At 56.7% G+C, this 16,521-nt stretch overlaps 2 protein-coding genes across 21 annotated transcripts in view; both read left to right on the top strand.

The window, feature by feature from the left end:
* The first annotated feature begins 76 nt into the window (after positions 1-76).
* Pus1 (pseudouridine synthase 1) lies at positions 77-10,712 on the top strand. 3 transcript variants are annotated; one of them, XM_013363369.4, is made up of 6 exons: positions 77-3,727; positions 4,376-4,586; positions 5,238-5,375; positions 7,242-7,344; positions 9,133-9,824; positions 10,450-10,712. In XM_013363369.4, exons 2-6 carry the CDS (start codon positions 4,386-4,388, stop codon positions 10,501-10,503), a joined length of 1,188 nt encoding a protein of 395 aa, XP_013218823.1. In that variant the 5' UTR covers positions 77-3,727; positions 4,376-4,385; the 3' UTR covers positions 10,504-10,712. The 3 variants fall into 3 exon arrangements, with proteins under 3 accessions (XP_013218823.1, XP_005336400.1, XP_013218822.1); XM_005336343.5 differs by lacking the exon at positions 77-3,727 and adding an exon at positions 3,734-3,960; XM_013363368.3 differs by lacking the exon at positions 77-3,727 and having other exon boundaries at positions 3,967-4,586.
* Positions 10,713-12,002: 1,290 nt separating this feature from the next.
* Positions 12,003-16,521, top strand: part of Ep400 (E1A binding protein p400) — a 96,670-nt gene continuing 92,151 nt past the window's right edge. For 10 of the 18 annotated variants that reach the window (XM_078039419.1, XM_078039420.1, XM_078039429.1 and 7 more), the window contains exon 1: positions 12,004-12,160. The gene's annotated coding sequence lies outside the window, so the exon portion shown is untranslated. Of the gene's footprint in view, positions 12,161-16,521 lie in introns of all 18 variants that reach the window. The other 8 variants (XM_078039424.1, XM_078039425.1, XM_078039423.1 and 5 more) reach the window with 1 other exon arrangement.

The raw sequence follows: 16,521 nt of genomic DNA on the forward strand, positions 1-16,521 counted from the left end.
GGAGCATGGTGTCCCCCAGCCCAAGTGAGGATTCTGGGGCCTCCCACGGTCCTCACGGCAGCTCACCTAGCTCTGGGAGCAAAGCCCAGTCAGAGCCAGACCCAGGGACAGCTTTCTGGATTCATGCCATCTTTCTCCCTCCTAATGGAAACAGCCCCCCAGGCTGAGGGGAGTAGTGGGGCCCAGGGCATCCACTGGCTTGAGTCCTCTGGGAGGTGGACTAGCACGGTGTCCAGGGTCAGGTGGAACCCCTGTTGTACACAGGAGCTGCCATAGCCCTTGACACTGCCAGGACCCCTGCACACTGTGAGAACCTTCAGGGTACTTGGCCACAGAGCCCCAGCCAGTCCTTTTTAATTTTGAGGTAGAGTCTCACTACGTTGCCCTGGCAACTGGTCCTCCTGCCTCAGCCTCCAGGTAGCTGGGGTTACAGTCGTGGCCACTGTACTGGCTCCTTTGCCCTTTCTCTTTTCATTTATTTTGAGAGAGGGTCTCATGGCATTGTTGAGGCTGCCCTGGAAACTGATCCTCCTGCCTCAGCTCCTTTGCCCATTTTAGTGGGCTAATTCTGTCCTTTTATTGTGGGATCCTAAGGTTAGTGTTTTTGCTCAGGAAGTCCAGGTTTTCAGTTCTACAGGTACCCCAGTAACAGATGCACTAACATAGGCCCCTCTTCAACTCATCTCTGTAAGTGCCCATGTCTGGAGTGGAGAGGCCAACGGCCAACCTGTGCTGTGTTCATAAGGAAAGTAACTGCAGTATTAAATGCAATTCTTTGGAAGGCTGCATCTTGGAGGAAGTAGGAGGTGCAGATCTTGGAAGTCTGAGAAGAGTCTGAGGGTCTGCCTGGGGAGCCCTGGAGACCTGAAGCACACACAGGTGCTTCTCGGCTGGGAAGAAACTTCCCTGGGCAGGGTAGGCGGGGCGGGCTGGGGCCCTGCTGCTGTGAGGGACATGCCTGCTGGTGTCAGGGCCCTGGTGTTCTGGGTTCACACTTGAGCAGTTGTAGGTTTGCACTAAGCAGGGAGGCCCACAGAGTGGATTGCTGTCTCTGCACCCTGGCGTCCTGTGCTGAGGAGCCATGGTCCTGGGAGGTGCTGTTGAAGCCACCAGACAGGGTGTTGGCTCATTTTGGGGGGGGGTGTGTGCACAACCTGTGGGTCTTGACGAATGTGTGGTCATGTGCACCATCCCATCACACAGAATGGCTCACTGCCCTGTGCCCACCTGCTCCTCTGCCTGAGCCTGGGAGCTACTGAGGACTCCCCATGTCTATGGCTTGTCCTTTTCTTGAAGGCACCCTGAGTTCCCCAGCCTGGGCAGGCGATGTGCACTGGAGCCTGAGGGGAAGAGGTGGCCCAGGGTGAGTGCTCTTAGCCAGGAGGGTGTACGGTCCCTGCTCTAGCACAGAAGCAGGGTACCCTGTGCCTCTGTCCCCACTCTTGGGCCTCAGTTTGCCCTCTACAGACAGGTTCAAGTCAAGGTGATACCGTCATCTGTTAAGGAGGTGACACCATCATCTGTTAAGGAGGGAGCAGGTGTGGCCAGTACAGAGTATTGTGGGGGACAGGAGTGCATCAGAGGCAAAGATAGGAGCACCTTGCTTGGACCTGGCTGCTGGCTGCTGGCTGCTGACTGCTGCGACTGGTCAGGAGACTTAGTGTGTTGAGAGGGGCTGCCTGGGATGGAGACTGACCTCCCAGGGCACAGCACAGCGCCTCAGGCTGGGTTGTGCTCTGCTGGCTGCAGGGGGACACCGTGGCCCCAGCAGACGCAGAACTGCCCAGCTTGTGCTCCTACCAGGAGAGGTGTGTCTCGCGGATGCCTCAAGCTGCAAAGGCACAGAGAGCTGCTCTGGGAAGGGATCCCGGCTGCTCTGGGAAGGGATCCCGGCTCCTCTGTGACAGGACAGGTGCTCTTGTATGCCTATGCTTGGGACCCTTCCCTCCTAGAATAATGGCAGGTGAGATGGCCTGGGAGTTGTCATGCACGGTGGGTCACTTTCTCCTGTTCCCCTTCTGGCCACCAGCCTCACCCACTCCACATAGTCCATGAATGGTCCCAGAAAGGGGCATCTATTGGGCCTTCTGGTCTCCTGGTTACTCAGCACCAAAGCCACAACCTTCTGTGTCCACAAGGTCCCAGACTCTGGCCTTATTTCCTGTGGCTTTTTCCTTCAGCAGGCACCCTACAGGCTCTAGGTGGATGCCCCTGGCCCTAAATCCTCCACCTTTAGGAGGGAGCAAGCCCTTCTTGGAGCCCACCTGGCATGCTCCTGCCCCGGGACTTTGCACTCTTGATGGAACATACTTGCCCTGTGTACCTACAGGGCTCCTTCCTGCCCCAAATTAAAGCATGAGGTCAGCTGAGTCAAGGTCCCCTATGGTGTGCAGGCCCCGATTCCTGGGAAACTGGGAGCATGTTGTAGCTGGTAGGAAGGACTTGGCAGATGTGATTCATCTTAGGATCCTGAGTAGGGGAGAGGGTCCTGGATCATCTGGGAGGGAGCCTTTGTGAGGGCAAGTGGGAAAGCGGAGTTGGGAGTCAGCAAGGGTGGGGCAGAGTTCAGCTACACTTCTCATCTCTGAAAGTAAAGAGAGTCAAAAGGAATGCAGGTTGAGGGTGCTCAGGGTGAACGTGGTATTCAGAAAACGGGGGGACTGACCTTTACATTGTCTGCTGTGGGTACTTGACGAGGGACCACGTTGACTCTGGAAAATTGTACACTAGTCTTTGGCAAAAAAACAAGAACAATGTAATGAGCTTTCCATGATATTAAACATTCTCCATTTAAAGGAAATGAAAGTGGCAGCATTTAAAAAATGTCATCCTTGCTCAAACAAATAAAAGGTTGGCAAGAGGCATAAGTAGTCAGTGTTAGGAGCAGAGATGCAGCTGGGGCCTTGGGGTGTAGCCCAGTGGTGGAAAGCTTGCCTGTTACGTGTGAGGACCTGGCTTCGGTGCCCCTAACACTGCAAATAAAATACAGTAGAGGTGAAGGCTGGGTCTGAATGCCAAACAAGCCCCTTCAGTGCCCTGTGCCTCATCATCCCCCACTGTAATGTGGAGAAACAGCACAGCCTTATCCATGGTTCCACGAGGACTGATCCAGCTAGCGTGACACCGATTGGAATTGTGCCTGGCAACGGCAAGTGCTGTATCAATATCCACAATAAGCCAGGAATCCTGGGCCCCATGCTGTCTGCACCCTGCCAAGCCAGTGGGTGGAAAATGCGAGGAACCGGAACCGGGGTGCATTGTCAGTGCCAGGGGTGTGGCTGTGCGACCTCGGACATGGGATGTACCTCTCTGTTCCAAGGATCCTCTTCAGTAACGTGGGAGTGACGATGGTGCTTGCCACTTCGGGAGGGCGCAAGGATTGGGCGAGTTAATGAATGTGTCAGCTAGTATATGATCACTTGTTTATTCTAGGAATTCTCACAGTGGCTCATTCATACCCTTACCCTAACCCTAACAAAATGGATTCCCTTTTGGGATAGGGCAGGGCCAAGCGCGTCTCTTCTGTGGATGTCTGCTGTGGGCCTTGGCCTTTGGTAACTGGGGCCTGGGAGGGAGCCTCGGCCTATGCCCCGCCCCATCCAGTCCCCAGATTTTCCGGCTCCGCCTCACCTTGACGCGCAGGACTTTTGTCCCCGCTCGGCTGCCGTTGGGCGCCCGCCCGCTTCCGCCCTGGCTCACGTGTTCGGCCTCGGCTCCGTCGGCGGCCGTGAGTGGGGAGGGTGGGCGCTCTTCAGGTCCCGGCGCGCGGGCTGGGCCGACTCGAGGACGGCGGGCGGCGGGAGGAGGGCCGGGGGAGGTCAGAGGACCTCCTGGGACTGGGGCTGCGCAAGATCCGAGCTCGGAGCCCCGCCCGCCGCGCATGGGTGTCCCAGGCCTGCAGGCCGCGCTGCGGAGAGCCTGGGGACGGTGGCCGGCGCGCCCCGGTCCGCGCGCGCCCGGGTAAAGACCGGGCAGGCCGCCTGCTGCTCCACGCCGCCCAGCGCTGCCCACCCGCTCTGTGCCGGCTGTCACTGGCTGCCTCTGTCCCCTTCTGCCTGTGATGCCCCACCGCTGCCCCAGGCTGCCCACCGCTGCTCCCTCCTCCCTGCACTGTTCACCTCCTGCCCCTTGCTATTCTCCTTTGCCATGGGCCGCCTGCCTCTGCCGTGGGCTGCGATCCTACAAGGGCCCTGCTTCCTGCAGTCCTGTGCTGCCCATCCCTGCTGAGGACCCCGCCCCATGACCAGCCCATACTAGGCCACCCCTGGGCAAGGTCCCCAGTGAGGGCTGGAATGGGCCTGATGGGTACAGCCTGTCAGGTCTGCACCCTGTTGCCCCTGCCTGCTTTGGCCCACTCACTCCCGTGTCCTCTCAGCCTACCCACCATGGCCGGGAAGGAGATGCACCCAGCACGGGCCTCACACCAGCAGGACAGAAAGGCCCGAGGTGGCTGGATCTGGGAGGACGCACAGTACCCGCCCAAGAGGCTCAGGGGCAGCGAGGACGAGGAGCGGCCAAGAAAACTGCCCAAGCGCAAGATTGTACTGCTCATGGCCTACTCAGGGAAGGGCTACCATGGCATGCAGGTGAGACTATGCCTGGCAAAGGCTGGCTGGGTTCAGCTCTGCTCTTCTGGCACCACTGTGGCTTCACGAAGGGACCCAAGTCCTCAGGGCACACAGGTCATCTCCCAGGGTGGTGGGCCATCTCAGTGGCTTCCCTGCATGTGGCCTTGACTGAGCTGGTGACTTCACCTCCTTCTCTTGGGATGGGTGCACAGCACCTTCTGAATGGGGTGTCAAATGGGCCAGGCACACTTAGGCTCAGAGGAGGGACTGTGTAGCTCCTGGATGCAGAAGGTCAGTAGGGCCACCGGCCTCTTTGCTGAGGGCAGGGAGGCCCCATCTCTCCACCCAGCTCATCAAGCAGCAGGCGTCTGCCTGTTCCTTGCAGTTGCCTCTACAGCTTTCACTTGCTTTTTCCAGGAGCTGAAGGGTTAGTAAAAGCTGCTATGCCAGACCAAGCTTTGGCAGGCCCTGTCACCTGTCGGGTACAGTGGCAGGGTGGGGCTGCCCTCTGTGGGCTGGATGCCAGTGACACAATGTGGGTTGCTGCGCTCCATGTGCTATGGTGTGGACCACGCAGAGACTGGGCACAGTGGACTCCCTCATCCCCAGCTGCTGGCTGTGTGTGCGCTGCAGGCTCCAGGGAAGTGAAGTGTCCCATCTCTTTTCCAGAGGAATGTGGGGTCCTCACAGTTCAAGACAATCGAGGATGACCTGGTATCTGCCCTGGTCCAGGCAGGCTGCATTCCTGAGAATCACGGGGAAGATATGAGGAAAATGTCTTTCCAGCGTTGTGCCCGCACTGACAAGGTGGGTGGTGTTCCCTGCCCCTTGCCTGTGGGCACCAGCAGCTTTGGCTGCCTGCCATCCTGGTGCTCTGTTTGTCAGGACCCTGGTGGGCAGGACAGGCATAGATGAGCCTAAATGGAAAAGACCTTTCTCTTTGAAGTCTAGGAGCAGGACGAGCTCACAGTGGCAGCATCGGGTGCCCACCGCTGGCCCCACTGTGTCCTTGCTGGCCTTCACACTCTCCTTTCACTTGTCTCAGGTAGACTTGCCTCCGCAGGTGGTGCAGTGGCTGTGACCAGTGCTTTAGATCCATCCACATCAGCCCCTGGATGCAGACACAGCTGTGGTCACGAAGGCCACGCTAATGAAGGTGTGCTGTCTAGGAGCCACATGTGAGGGCCCGTACATGGTAGACTGTCAGCTTTTGCTCAGTGTGTGCAGGATGCACTCACTGCAACACGCGAGCAACATGGACTCTTCATGGGTGTACTCTGTCCCATGCATGTGCCAGGTCTTTGAGCCAGTATACGTTTCTGATGGGCTTACGACCCCTCCTGGACTCAGCCCCAGCCAGCATGGGACTGTTGTGCCTGGGCCTGGGCCCTAGAGCTAGAGGTGTGTCACCTAGGGCACTTGTATGGGCAGGTGGGATGACGGGGCCTGAGAGCATGCGCCTCTTGGTGGCACCCAGTAATGGGAACAAGCTGGCTCTCATCCCTGGTTTCTGCCTGCCTGGCCTGCAGGCTGCCTGAGGCACCAGGGTCTGTCCTGGACAGCGATTTGTGGGTCACGGTCCCCTGGGGATCTGAATAAAATTTTGGATCTTGTTCCGAGAAACGTAGTTTCAAAGGCATGTGGGTCTCCTGGATCTGCAGGCTAGGCAGGAACCCAGAGTCAGAGCGCCCTAGAGGGAGGTGTGGGGAACCCGTGGTCTGCAATTTCAGTTCCAGGGCATGAGGACAGTGATAGATTTGGTGTCCCAAAGCAGAGGTAGTTCTGTGGTTCCTATTGTTGTTTGTGGGGTTTTGAAATTTTTGTTTGGTAAACAGGGGTCTCACTATGCTGCCCAGACTGGCCTCAGACTTGCACCTCCCGGGCCTCCGCCGCCAGTGACTGGGACGCAGTTCTATGGTCTTAGTGCTTTACTCTCTATTTCATTCTTCCGACTACATATCCAGTTGTCTTCAAGGTAGAAGTTGTTAAAATGTACCTGAGCTGATGAAGAGGGCCTCTCCAAACGTGGGCGTTTGTCCAGTGGGAATCGAAGCCAGGGATGCTCTCCCACTGAGCGGCATCCTGAGCCCTTTTTACTTTTGAGACAGGGTCTAAGTTGCTGAGGCTGGCCTGGAACTTGCAACCCTCCTGCCTCAGACTCTGAGGTGCTGGGATTGCAGGTGTGGTGCCTGCACCTTGGGTGTAGTGTGGAGTCAGTCAGCTTTCACCCCACGTCTGAGCCTGTGTTCCCAGAGGCCCCTCCTGGCCTGTGCAGAACCTTGCCCTCTCAGTGCCCAGGCGTCTCCTGTTGTGGCAGACAGGGAGCCTGTTCCTGGCTGCGCTCATTCCAGTCCTGTGGTTTACACTGTACCTTCTTTCTTCCTGAATCTTTGGGAGTCGGGTCTTACATGGGATTTTGCTTCCTGACTGCCCAGGGCTAGTCTGTTCCTTGATTCAGTGCTCTGTTGGGCCCTAGGTCATCTGCAGCAAGCTTTGTGCCCTAACCTTGTGGGTGTGGACACTGCCTTCTCAGTGAATTCCTGCCTTTGGTGTACTTCGAGAAGCAGGACTTGTGTGCGGGCTGGGGCATTTGCTGGCCTCTTATCTTAGGACCAGTGTGCCATAGATTGAGCTGGAGGGCCAGGTCACTCCTCACTTTGCTTCCTTTTACAGGGTGTGTCTGCAGCTGGCCAGGTAGTGTCCCTGAAGGTGTGGCTGATTGATGACATTCTAGACAAGATCAACAGCCACCTTCCCTCCCACATCAGGATTTTGGGTAAGCCTTGTAGCCAGGGGTGGGTGGTTTCTAGACTGGAGGCTGTGTAGGCCTCCCTCCTTTTGCCATGTCCCTGGGAATGGCCAGAGAGTACAGCAGCTGCTCAGTCCTGCATCTGGAGTTCAGTGTTCCTGCCTCCTTTGGGCCCCGGCCCCGGGTCCTCCTGCTGCACCTGTCCTGTAGAGCTGGGTGTGACGGTCCAGGCCATGGTCCGAACAGAGGAGATGTTCTTTAGCAGGTCTGATGAGTGGGATTTCTAGGCTCTTGGGTCTGTGGTGTCAGGAGTTGAGTCCAGGATCCTGTGCAGGCTGCATGCTGAGCTGCACCCAAGTCTTTGTTCTTTAGTGCTGGGGAAGGCCTTTTCAAAAAGGAGAGAAAAGCCTGACCACCTCTGCCTTGCAAGTGGCGTGCCTGGCCTGTGCTGTTTGGGTGGTGTGACTGTGCAGACTGCCGTCCTGCTCTTTTCCCCTTTGACCTCTGTGCCTCGTTCCCCCTTCCTTTTGGATTAACTGATGCTCCTTATTCCATTTAATTAACAGCTTTTTTGGTTAGTACTTGTGATCTGTGTCTGTTGGTGACTGCTTAGGGGTGTCCTTCTTTCTTTGGTGCTGCTGGAGATGAACCCAGCTTCCTGTGCATGCAGGCCACTGCCCCCGGGAGCCATCCAGTCCTGCTCTGGGGTTTCTCTGAAGGGCCAGGTGGTTTTAGGCCTTGGGTGGCATAGATCATCACAGTCTCTATTGCTGCTGCTTTTTTTTTTTTTTTTTTTTGGTGACCACTTTCTCAATCTCCTTTAACAGATTGTACACAATGCAAACTGTGAAAAAATTTTTGTATTTAGGGCTGGGGATCTAGCTCAGTTGGTAGGGTACTTGCCTCACATGCACAAGGCCCTGGGTTCAATCCCCAGCACTACTAAAAAATTTTTTTTTTACTTGGAGACAGTTGCTCAGGGACTCACTCAGTTGCTGAGGCTGGCTTTGACCTTGGATCCTCCTGCCTCAGCCTCCTGAGTTGCTACAGTCACAGGCGTGCATCACTTCACCGGGCTCTTCCTTATTCTTCCAAGGATTTCCTGTGCAAGTGCAGCCATACGCCCTGGTTGTCCCAGCCTGTGTTTTGCCCTTTTACTGAGCAGTTCCTCACCAAAGGCCTGTGCTCAGCTTCTGGAATTTGCTCCTGAGTCCAGGGCTGCTTTCTCTCCACCTCTGGTCTGTTCCTGTGGGCCTGGAGGTTGTGTCCAGTCTTTCTGCTGCAAGTGCTGTGTCAGTAGCGTGACTTGGAGCAAGAGTGTCCCTGGCCACTGCAGCACTTCTCAGTCGGCTCGTGATCACGCATGTGCAGGCCACAGGGCCACCCAGAGGCTGGCCGCCACTCAGTGTCGTCACACCCTTGCCAGCACCAGCCTTAGCAGACCCACATGCTTCTGTTGGGCTTGTGTTTGTGTTTCATTCTGAGATAGGAATTCAGGACCCAAAAGCCCAACTCTTTTGGGGGTTACTGAGGATTAAACTCAGGGGCACTCAACCACTGATCCACATCCCCACCCTATTTTGCAATTTATTTACAGACAGGGTCTCACTGAGTTGCTTAGGGCCTCACCATTGCTGAGGCTGGTTTTGAACTCGCCACCCTCCTGCCTCGGCCTCCTGAGTTGTGGTGATTATAGGTGTGGCCACTGTGCCGGGCTCCAAAAGCCCAACTCTTAGTAGCGCTTTGTGCTCAGCGTGGTGAGTGGGCAGCCAGTCCTGCATCATGCTCACCTGCTTCTCCTCGTGTACCCCCCAGGGCTGAAGAGGGTCACGGGTGGGTTCAACTCCAAGAACAAGTGTGATGCCAGGACCTACCTGTACATGCTGCCCACCTTTGCCTTCGCCCATAAGGACCGCGACGTGCAGGACGAGACCTATCGCCTGAGCCCAGAGACCCTGCGGCTTGTCAATAGACTCCTGTCCTGCTACAAGGGCACCCACAGCTTCCACAACTTCACCTCGCAGAAGGGGCCGCGGGAGCCCAGTGCCCGGCGCTACATCCTGGACATGTACTGCGAGGAGCCCTTCCTGCGTGAGGGCCTGGAGTTCGCCGTCATCAAGGTGAAGGGCCAGAGCTTCATGATGCACCAGATTCGGAAGATGGTGGGCCTGGTGGTGGCCATTGTGAAGGGCTATGCCCCGGAGAGCGTGCTGGAGCGTAGCTGGGGGGAGGAGAAGGTGGATGTGCCCAAAGCGCCAGGGCTTGGCCTGGTCCTGGAGAGGGTGCATTTCGAGAAGTACAACCAGCGCTTTGGCGGTGATGGGCTGCATGAGCCCTTGGACTGGGCACAGGAGGAGGGGAAGGTGGCGGCCTTCAAGGAGCAGCATATCTACCCCACCATCGTCAGCACTGAGCGGGACGAGCGGTCCATGGCCCAGTGGCTGAGCACCCTGCCCATCCACGATTTCAGTGCCACTGCGCTTGCAGCGGCCCGGACAGGCACCAAGGTAGGCACTGGTTGTGAGGTGCAGGCCCAGAGCCTGCATGTGGGGAGGCTGGGCAGTAGTGCTTCTCCTCCTCCTAGTAGATAGATGGGCAAGTGTCACTTCCCAAGTTCACATGCAGCTGGAGGGGTGGGCCCAGGGCGTGTGACCGCATGGTCAGTGCCCTGGAAACTTGCCTCCATCTGGTACTGGCTGCCTCCCTCTCTTCCCACTGTTTTGTGTCCTGTAGGCATGGTTCACCAGCTAGTGCTGGATTATGCTCTTGGCCAGTCTGAGTCCAGGTCTCCTTGCTGCAAGCAAGGGTTGCTTGTGCCCAATGCTCAGCTGCCAGGCGTTCCCACCCCTGACCCGCTCAGGCGACTCTGCTCCCCTCCATCCGGCAGGGCAGTGTGGTGCAGGGGGCTCTGCAAGGGACCTAGTACAGTGTATATTTTAGAACAAGAAGGAGCTATCCGTCAGACTCCTGGCTGGGGGACGCTGCTCAGCTGGTGGGTCCTCCTACATGCAGGAAAGTGTGTGTGTGTGTGTGTGTGTGTGTGTGTGTGTGTGTGTGCTGTGTGTGTGTGTGTGTGTGCGCGCGCGCGCACAAGTGCTGGCCTCACAGTCCTTTCCATCTGCCCCTCCACAGGTCCCCAGTCCCCTGGACGGCAGCGAAGGGGACGGGGACGGAGACACTGACTGAGGCTGTGGGGCTGGAGGTAAGATGGTGCAGCTTGCCTGCTGTGAGCACCGGGAACCCAGAGCTGCCTCAGGATGCTGTCTCCAGTCCCCATCTCAGGAGTGCCGCCTAGCCAGCTCTGCTCCAGCTCCCTGTGCACGCCTTGGCACGTGAAGACACTATTTTTTAAAAGAAGCAATTTTCTTATTAAATAAGTATGTTTTGCTTAGTGAGTCCTTGTTTCCTTTTTGTTTTCACTTTTTTTTTTTTTTGGTTAAGAGACATAAGTGGGAAATGGCTGCATCAGGAAAGATGCTGAGGAACACAGACCTGCTCCCTCCATGAGAGGCAGGGCAGGAAGGGCCAGGTGCTTGGAGCCCCAGGGCAGCACACTGTATCTACCCTGTCCTCTCCCTAGACCCCAGCGGGCACCCCTGTTTCTGTGCCTTGAGATGGCTGCCTGGGCAGGCAAGCCCCCGTCTGGCCTCAGCCAGCTGCTGGCCTGCTGCTGGAATACGCCACTCTGTGTCCCCAGGCTCTGGGCCTCCTCTCTGTCCCAGAGTGCCTGCCTGGAGCCTGGCTTGGAGTTTGCCCTTTCTAACTACGTCTCTCCACTGCTGCCACCATAGTGTCCAGAGGGGGAGCCCACCGTTGGTGTGCTGGAACCCCTTCCACCACTCGGGCCCTTTCACAGCCAGGGCTTTCTCCTTTGTCCCCAGCATACCTCACGTGTGGGCGTGTGCACCTGCATCAATCATTGTGTCTTACTGGGACTGAGCCCGGGGGTGCTTAACCCCTGAGCCATGTCCCCAGCCCTTTATTTTGAGACAGGGCATTCATTATAAGTTGCCCAGGCTGGTCTTGAACTTGCCATTCTCCTGCCTCAGCTTGCAGAGTCCCTCGAATGACAGGTGGGCACTCCTGTACTCAACAGAATCCACTCATGTAAAGTGTACAAAGAGTGACAGTAAGCTCTCCAAGTCGTGCAACTATCAGCACTAATTTCACATTTTTAATAACCCAAATGAAAATCCCACGGACGTTTGAAGTCGCTCCCTGCCTGATCCCCGACCCCTGGCAAGGCAGCTCTGTTCCGCAGGCTCCCTGTGCAGGGACTGAAGAGTACTGACCTCGCGGGCGCCCAGGTGTGCCCGCGGCTGCGGGACGCGCCAGCCCCTCTGCGTCGCCCTCTGCCCCTGCCCACGGCGCCCGCTTGCGCTGCTGCCGCTTTTCTCCAGCGCCCCGAGCGAAGCCCAGTTTGGTCCTGGCTCGGATTTGCATTTCTTTGGTGCCCAATGACGCCGAAGGCCTTGTCACGACCGCTGGCCGCGGCCCACCCGAGCCCTTCCCAGAGCTGCCCGAAGCCTCCCGAGCCAGTCCTCTACCTGCGCCGGCCGCTCCCTCAGGCGAGGCTGTGGCCACGCCCCGGCCCTCCCCGAAGCCTCGGGTGCTCGCCCGAGCCCGCCGGCCTCTCTAGCCAGCCGTCCTCGCCGTCCTGCGCCACCGCGCGGTGAGGAGTGGCGAGGCGGGCCGGGCGCCGCGCGTCCCTCCCGCTTGCCGTAGCCGCCGCGCCGTCGCGCCGCCGCTTCCTGCGTTCGCAGACCCGGATGCGTCGAGTGGCTGCGGCGCGCTCAAGCCTTCTTCGGTCTGGACGCTGTGCTTCGCAGCCCCGTGGCCCACGGTGAGCTGGAGGCCGCGACCGGGCGGGCGGGGAGCCGGTCGGCAGCTATCTGGGCGGCCGCCGTGGGCCCCGCCGCCCGCGTCGCGTCTGGAGCAGGCCGCAGCGGCGCTTTGTCGCGGGCGGGCGGGGCCGAGGGCCGAGAGGCAGGGGGCGACCTGTGGGCCTGGGCCGCGGCGCGTCGTCTGTGCCCAAGGAGGGCCGGGTCGGAGTCCTGTGTGCCCGCGCCGAGTTGTGCGGGCCCTGCGCTGTGTGGTCCTGGCGCTGTGAAGGCCCGGCGCTGTGAGGACCTGGCGCTGTGCGGTCCTTGGGGTTATGCGGTCCCGGCGCTGTGCGGGCCCTGGCTATGCGGTCCTTGGGGCTGTGCGGGCCCGGGGCTCTGCGGGTCTGGCGCTGTAGCTTCCGGCGCAGTGCGATTCCGGCGCTCTGCGGTCCTTGGGCTTTGCGGGTTTGGCGTTATGCGGTCCTGGCGCTGTGCGGCCGTGGGTCTGGCGCCGTGCAGCCCTAGGGCTACGCGGTGCTCGGGCTCTGCCGGTCTGGCTCAGCGCAGCTTGCGGCTTTGCGGTCCTCGGGCTGTGCATCTTCTGCGACCCTGTGCTGGGCTGGCTGCTAGCTTCGTGGCCCTGCGCAGTGTAGTTGCCCGAGTATGAAGCCTCCAAGCATTCTGCCAGAGGTCCTTGAGCCCCCAAGCCTGCGCTCCCTTCGCGGTTCCCTTGTTCTCTAGGGCCAGCTTCAGTGGATACTTTTGGTTTCCTGTTGACCCCCACGTCCTTTTTCGGCTGCTGATAGGTCCCAGCTCACCCTGCCTTGTCCAGCTTGTGGGTCCTGGGAAGCTCTGCCCCATCCCTCTGCTGTGTTCTCACAGAAGGTGGTCTCATCCTGTGTATGACTGTGGATTACGACTGTGTGTTACGGTATCACTCTGTCCTGACTGTGAGGTCAGGCTTGATCTCGCATCCCATGCCTGCCTCTTTTGCAGTCCTTTCATTTCAGACATAGCTTTAGAACTCCTTGGAGGGGCCAAGGCTGTGGCTCAGTGGTGGACTAGCATGCAGAGGCCTTGGTCCCATGCCTGGCACCAAAAACAGACAAAAGCCCCTGATAATGATTGTTTTCTTGGGCTAAATTTGGTCCCACAGAACTTTGCCTGTTGCTCTCAAAAGGGAAGCTCTACAGTTTGCCCTCGGCAGCAAATAGTTGATGTTTTCACAGTGGAAGTCCGATCCTGTACTTGTCTGCTCAGAACCCTCAGTGGTTTCTCATCTCCCTTAGAAATGAGCTGGTATCCTTGAAATATTTTGTGAAATGCTTTGTACCACCCCTGTGGCCGACCCCTGCTCCTTGTCCCTGGCTCAGGATATGGGACCTTGGGTCCCAGCATAGCCATGAACCTATCACCCAGTAAGTTCTCTTTTCAGAACTCCACTTGAGAGAGGCCTTCCTGGGCCTCCCTGCTGGCAGTGGCTTGTCTGACCCCATATAGGGTCCTGCCTTCCCATCACCTTGACCAGCTGACACCTGTGGCTCTGTTGATTGCCTGATTTTCCCTGTGGAAGCAGGAACTGTGCCTTGTTCAGTCATGTCCTCAGTGTGTCGGACTGTCTCTGACATGGTAAGCCCTCAGTGAGTGTCCGTTGGCTAAGTCACTTGGTGGAAGCTGTTTCTTAAAACAGGTGGATCAGTGGGGACGTTATTAACAAGGCAGCACTGTGTGTAGTCTTGATGTGCTATTGACCCTGAGTAAGAGTGGGGTCTTGAGCCTTGGGGGAGGGGGTCAGGAGTGCAGGAGGGTCTGGCTCTAGGGCCTGGGGCCTCGAGTCCATTCCTGCAGATGGGCCTTGGAGGCTTGGTGTTGACTCCAGGTGGACGATCAAATTTGTCCTGTGTGCAGGTCTCCTGCTTTCGCTGTCCTCTCAGCTTCAGCTTTTTTTGGTGGTGGTACTGAGGATCAATCCTAGGGTTTTCTGCCACTGAGCTACACCCTACCTCTTTTGGTTTTGGCTGATCTTGAACTTGTGATCTTCCTGCCTCAGCCTCCTGAATGGCTGGGATCCCAGATGTGGCCACCATGCCCAGCTTGTTTTAGGAACGTTCCAGATGCTGTGTGGACACATTTTCATCTTTTTTTTCTTTCCCCTTCAGTACTGGGGATTGAACCCGAGGCCTCCCACAAGCCAGGCAAGTGATCTACCACTGAACTACATTCCCAGCTTCTGGGAAGAAATCTTTCCTTCTCTGTTATAGCTTAGCCTCCAAGGCCCATGCTATAAGTAGGCCATTTGACTTCCATTGAGGTTCCACATTTGTTCCAGTGCAGATGTCACTGTGGCAGGTGCCAGGTGCCAGGCACTGCTTTGTGCCCTGCATGGCGTGCAGCTTGTGAGCTTGTGAGCTTCTTGGCTACTTTTTACTGGTGGAAGTACAATGACTGAGTCCCTGGCTTCGCTTGGGGAGCCTGGCCCTGCTCTGTAGTCACAGGTGGAGGGCCTTCGAGGTTGGAACCCTGGCCCGTGGTGTTTTCTTCTGGATCCAGCATCCTTGGCCTACAACTTCAGCCCTATCCCTGTCCATGGGTTCTGCTTTATTTCTCATCAATGGAAATGTTTATCTTGTTGCATTGTTATATGGTAAAAATACAATATGAAAATCATTGATGTTGGAATAGAAGGAAAGATCTTTTCATGCCCCACTTTGCCATCTTGGTTGTGTTCAGAAACATTTATACATAGCCAAATTGATTTTCTGGTATTGAGTTCTGAGAATTTTGGCAAGTGTTGTATAATTTCATGGGTTCAGAACCCATGAAATTTTCATGGGTTCAGAACCCTCCTCAGGTTGTCACTAGTAGTTTGGTCCTCCCTCTGTCCTTCGGCTACCCTTGCCAGAATGCTAAGCTTTCCTGCTTTCCTGCTGTCCACTGCAGCACCAGCAGGTCAGTTCTTAGAGATGACAAATAGAATAGCTACGCGTGGATGTTGCGTGAACAACTCTGTACTTGTTACACAGCCTCTAGTGTTACCATCTCACACAGAAACTATTTTTTCCTGTCAAGTTCTTTTTATGAGAAATTTAAAAAGACACAGAGAAGGTGCTTTGCAGCCAACTGCGCACACTGCCTGCCCTCCAGATGCTCAGAGCCCCTTCCACCCCAGGCCTCGCTGTCTCTAGCACTGCTGCTGCATGGCAGCAGGGAAGGCATCATTTGAACAGGTACAGGCATTGCTGGCATTTTGGTTGCTCCATTCTGGTGTCCATGCCAGTGCTCAGGGGAGTGTGGAGATGGCTTGCAGCTCCCTGGAGCAGAAGGCAAAGTGTTCTGTGCAGGCTTCTGAAGGATGAGGGTGTTTGTGGGGGAGGGAGAGGATTTGTGTGGCCCACCTGGGACCCCGGGGGTGCCCTGGCTGCACTGTTCTGCCTGTGAGAGATGGAGACACAGGTGCTGCCAGCACCAGCCCCACCCAGGAGACCTGCCAGGAGCTCCCCCTCACTCTGCCTTCCTTGACTGTGCACCTGGCATCTGTCAGGACTGTAAGCCAGACCTGCCGGTGTCATGTCCTTTGGTTTCTAGTGATGCAAGTGTGTCTGTTCATGGCTCAGTTTGTAGAGTTGTTAAAATCAGGAGAGTTAAAACTGAGTTGAAATTGATGATCTGGGAAATGCAGATCAAAACGACAGCGAGGAATCATCTCATCTAGAATGGCTTGACTGAAGACAGAAAGGAATTGCTGGGGAGCCAGGCGCAGGGGCCATGCCTGAGAGCCCGGCCACTTGGGAGGCTGGGCAGGAGGATCGCAGGTTCAATGCTACTTGGGCAACTTAGCCAGACCCTGTGTCAGAATGAAAAAATCAAAAGGACTGAGCATGGTGGCACAGGCCTGTAATCCCAGTGGCTTGGGAGGCTGAGACAGGAGAATCATGAGTTCAAAGCCAGCCTCAGCAATGGTGAGGCACTAAGCAACTCAGTTGAGACCCTGTCTCTAAACAAAATCCAAAAGAGGGCTGGGGGTGTCGCTCAGTAGTTGAGTGCCCCTGAGTTCAATCCCCAGTACCACACACACACACACAAAAAAGAAGGGCTAGGGGTGTGGCTCAGTGATTAGGAGCCTGTGGATTCAATCTCTGGTATCAAGAAAAAGGAAACTTCGACGAGCATGTGGAGAAAAGGGAACTCCGGTACTCTGTGGATGGGAATGTACATAAGTACAGCCATTTTGGCAAACAGTGTACAGGTTTCTCAAGAAATGAAAAAAGGAACTAATTACATAACCCAGCATCTCATCCAAAGAAGAGAAAGCATCCCAAGGGGACACAGACAGCCGGTCTCCTGTGGCTCTGTTGGTAGTAGTCAGGGTAAGGCCTAACCT

The sequence above is a fragment of the Ictidomys tridecemlineatus genome, chromosome 2, assembly GCF_052094955.1.
Source record: "Ictidomys tridecemlineatus isolate mIctTri1 chromosome 2, mIctTri1.hap1, whole genome shotgun sequence".
NCBI classification, from domain to species: Eukaryota; Metazoa; Chordata; class Mammalia; order Rodentia; family Sciuridae; genus Ictidomys; species Ictidomys tridecemlineatus.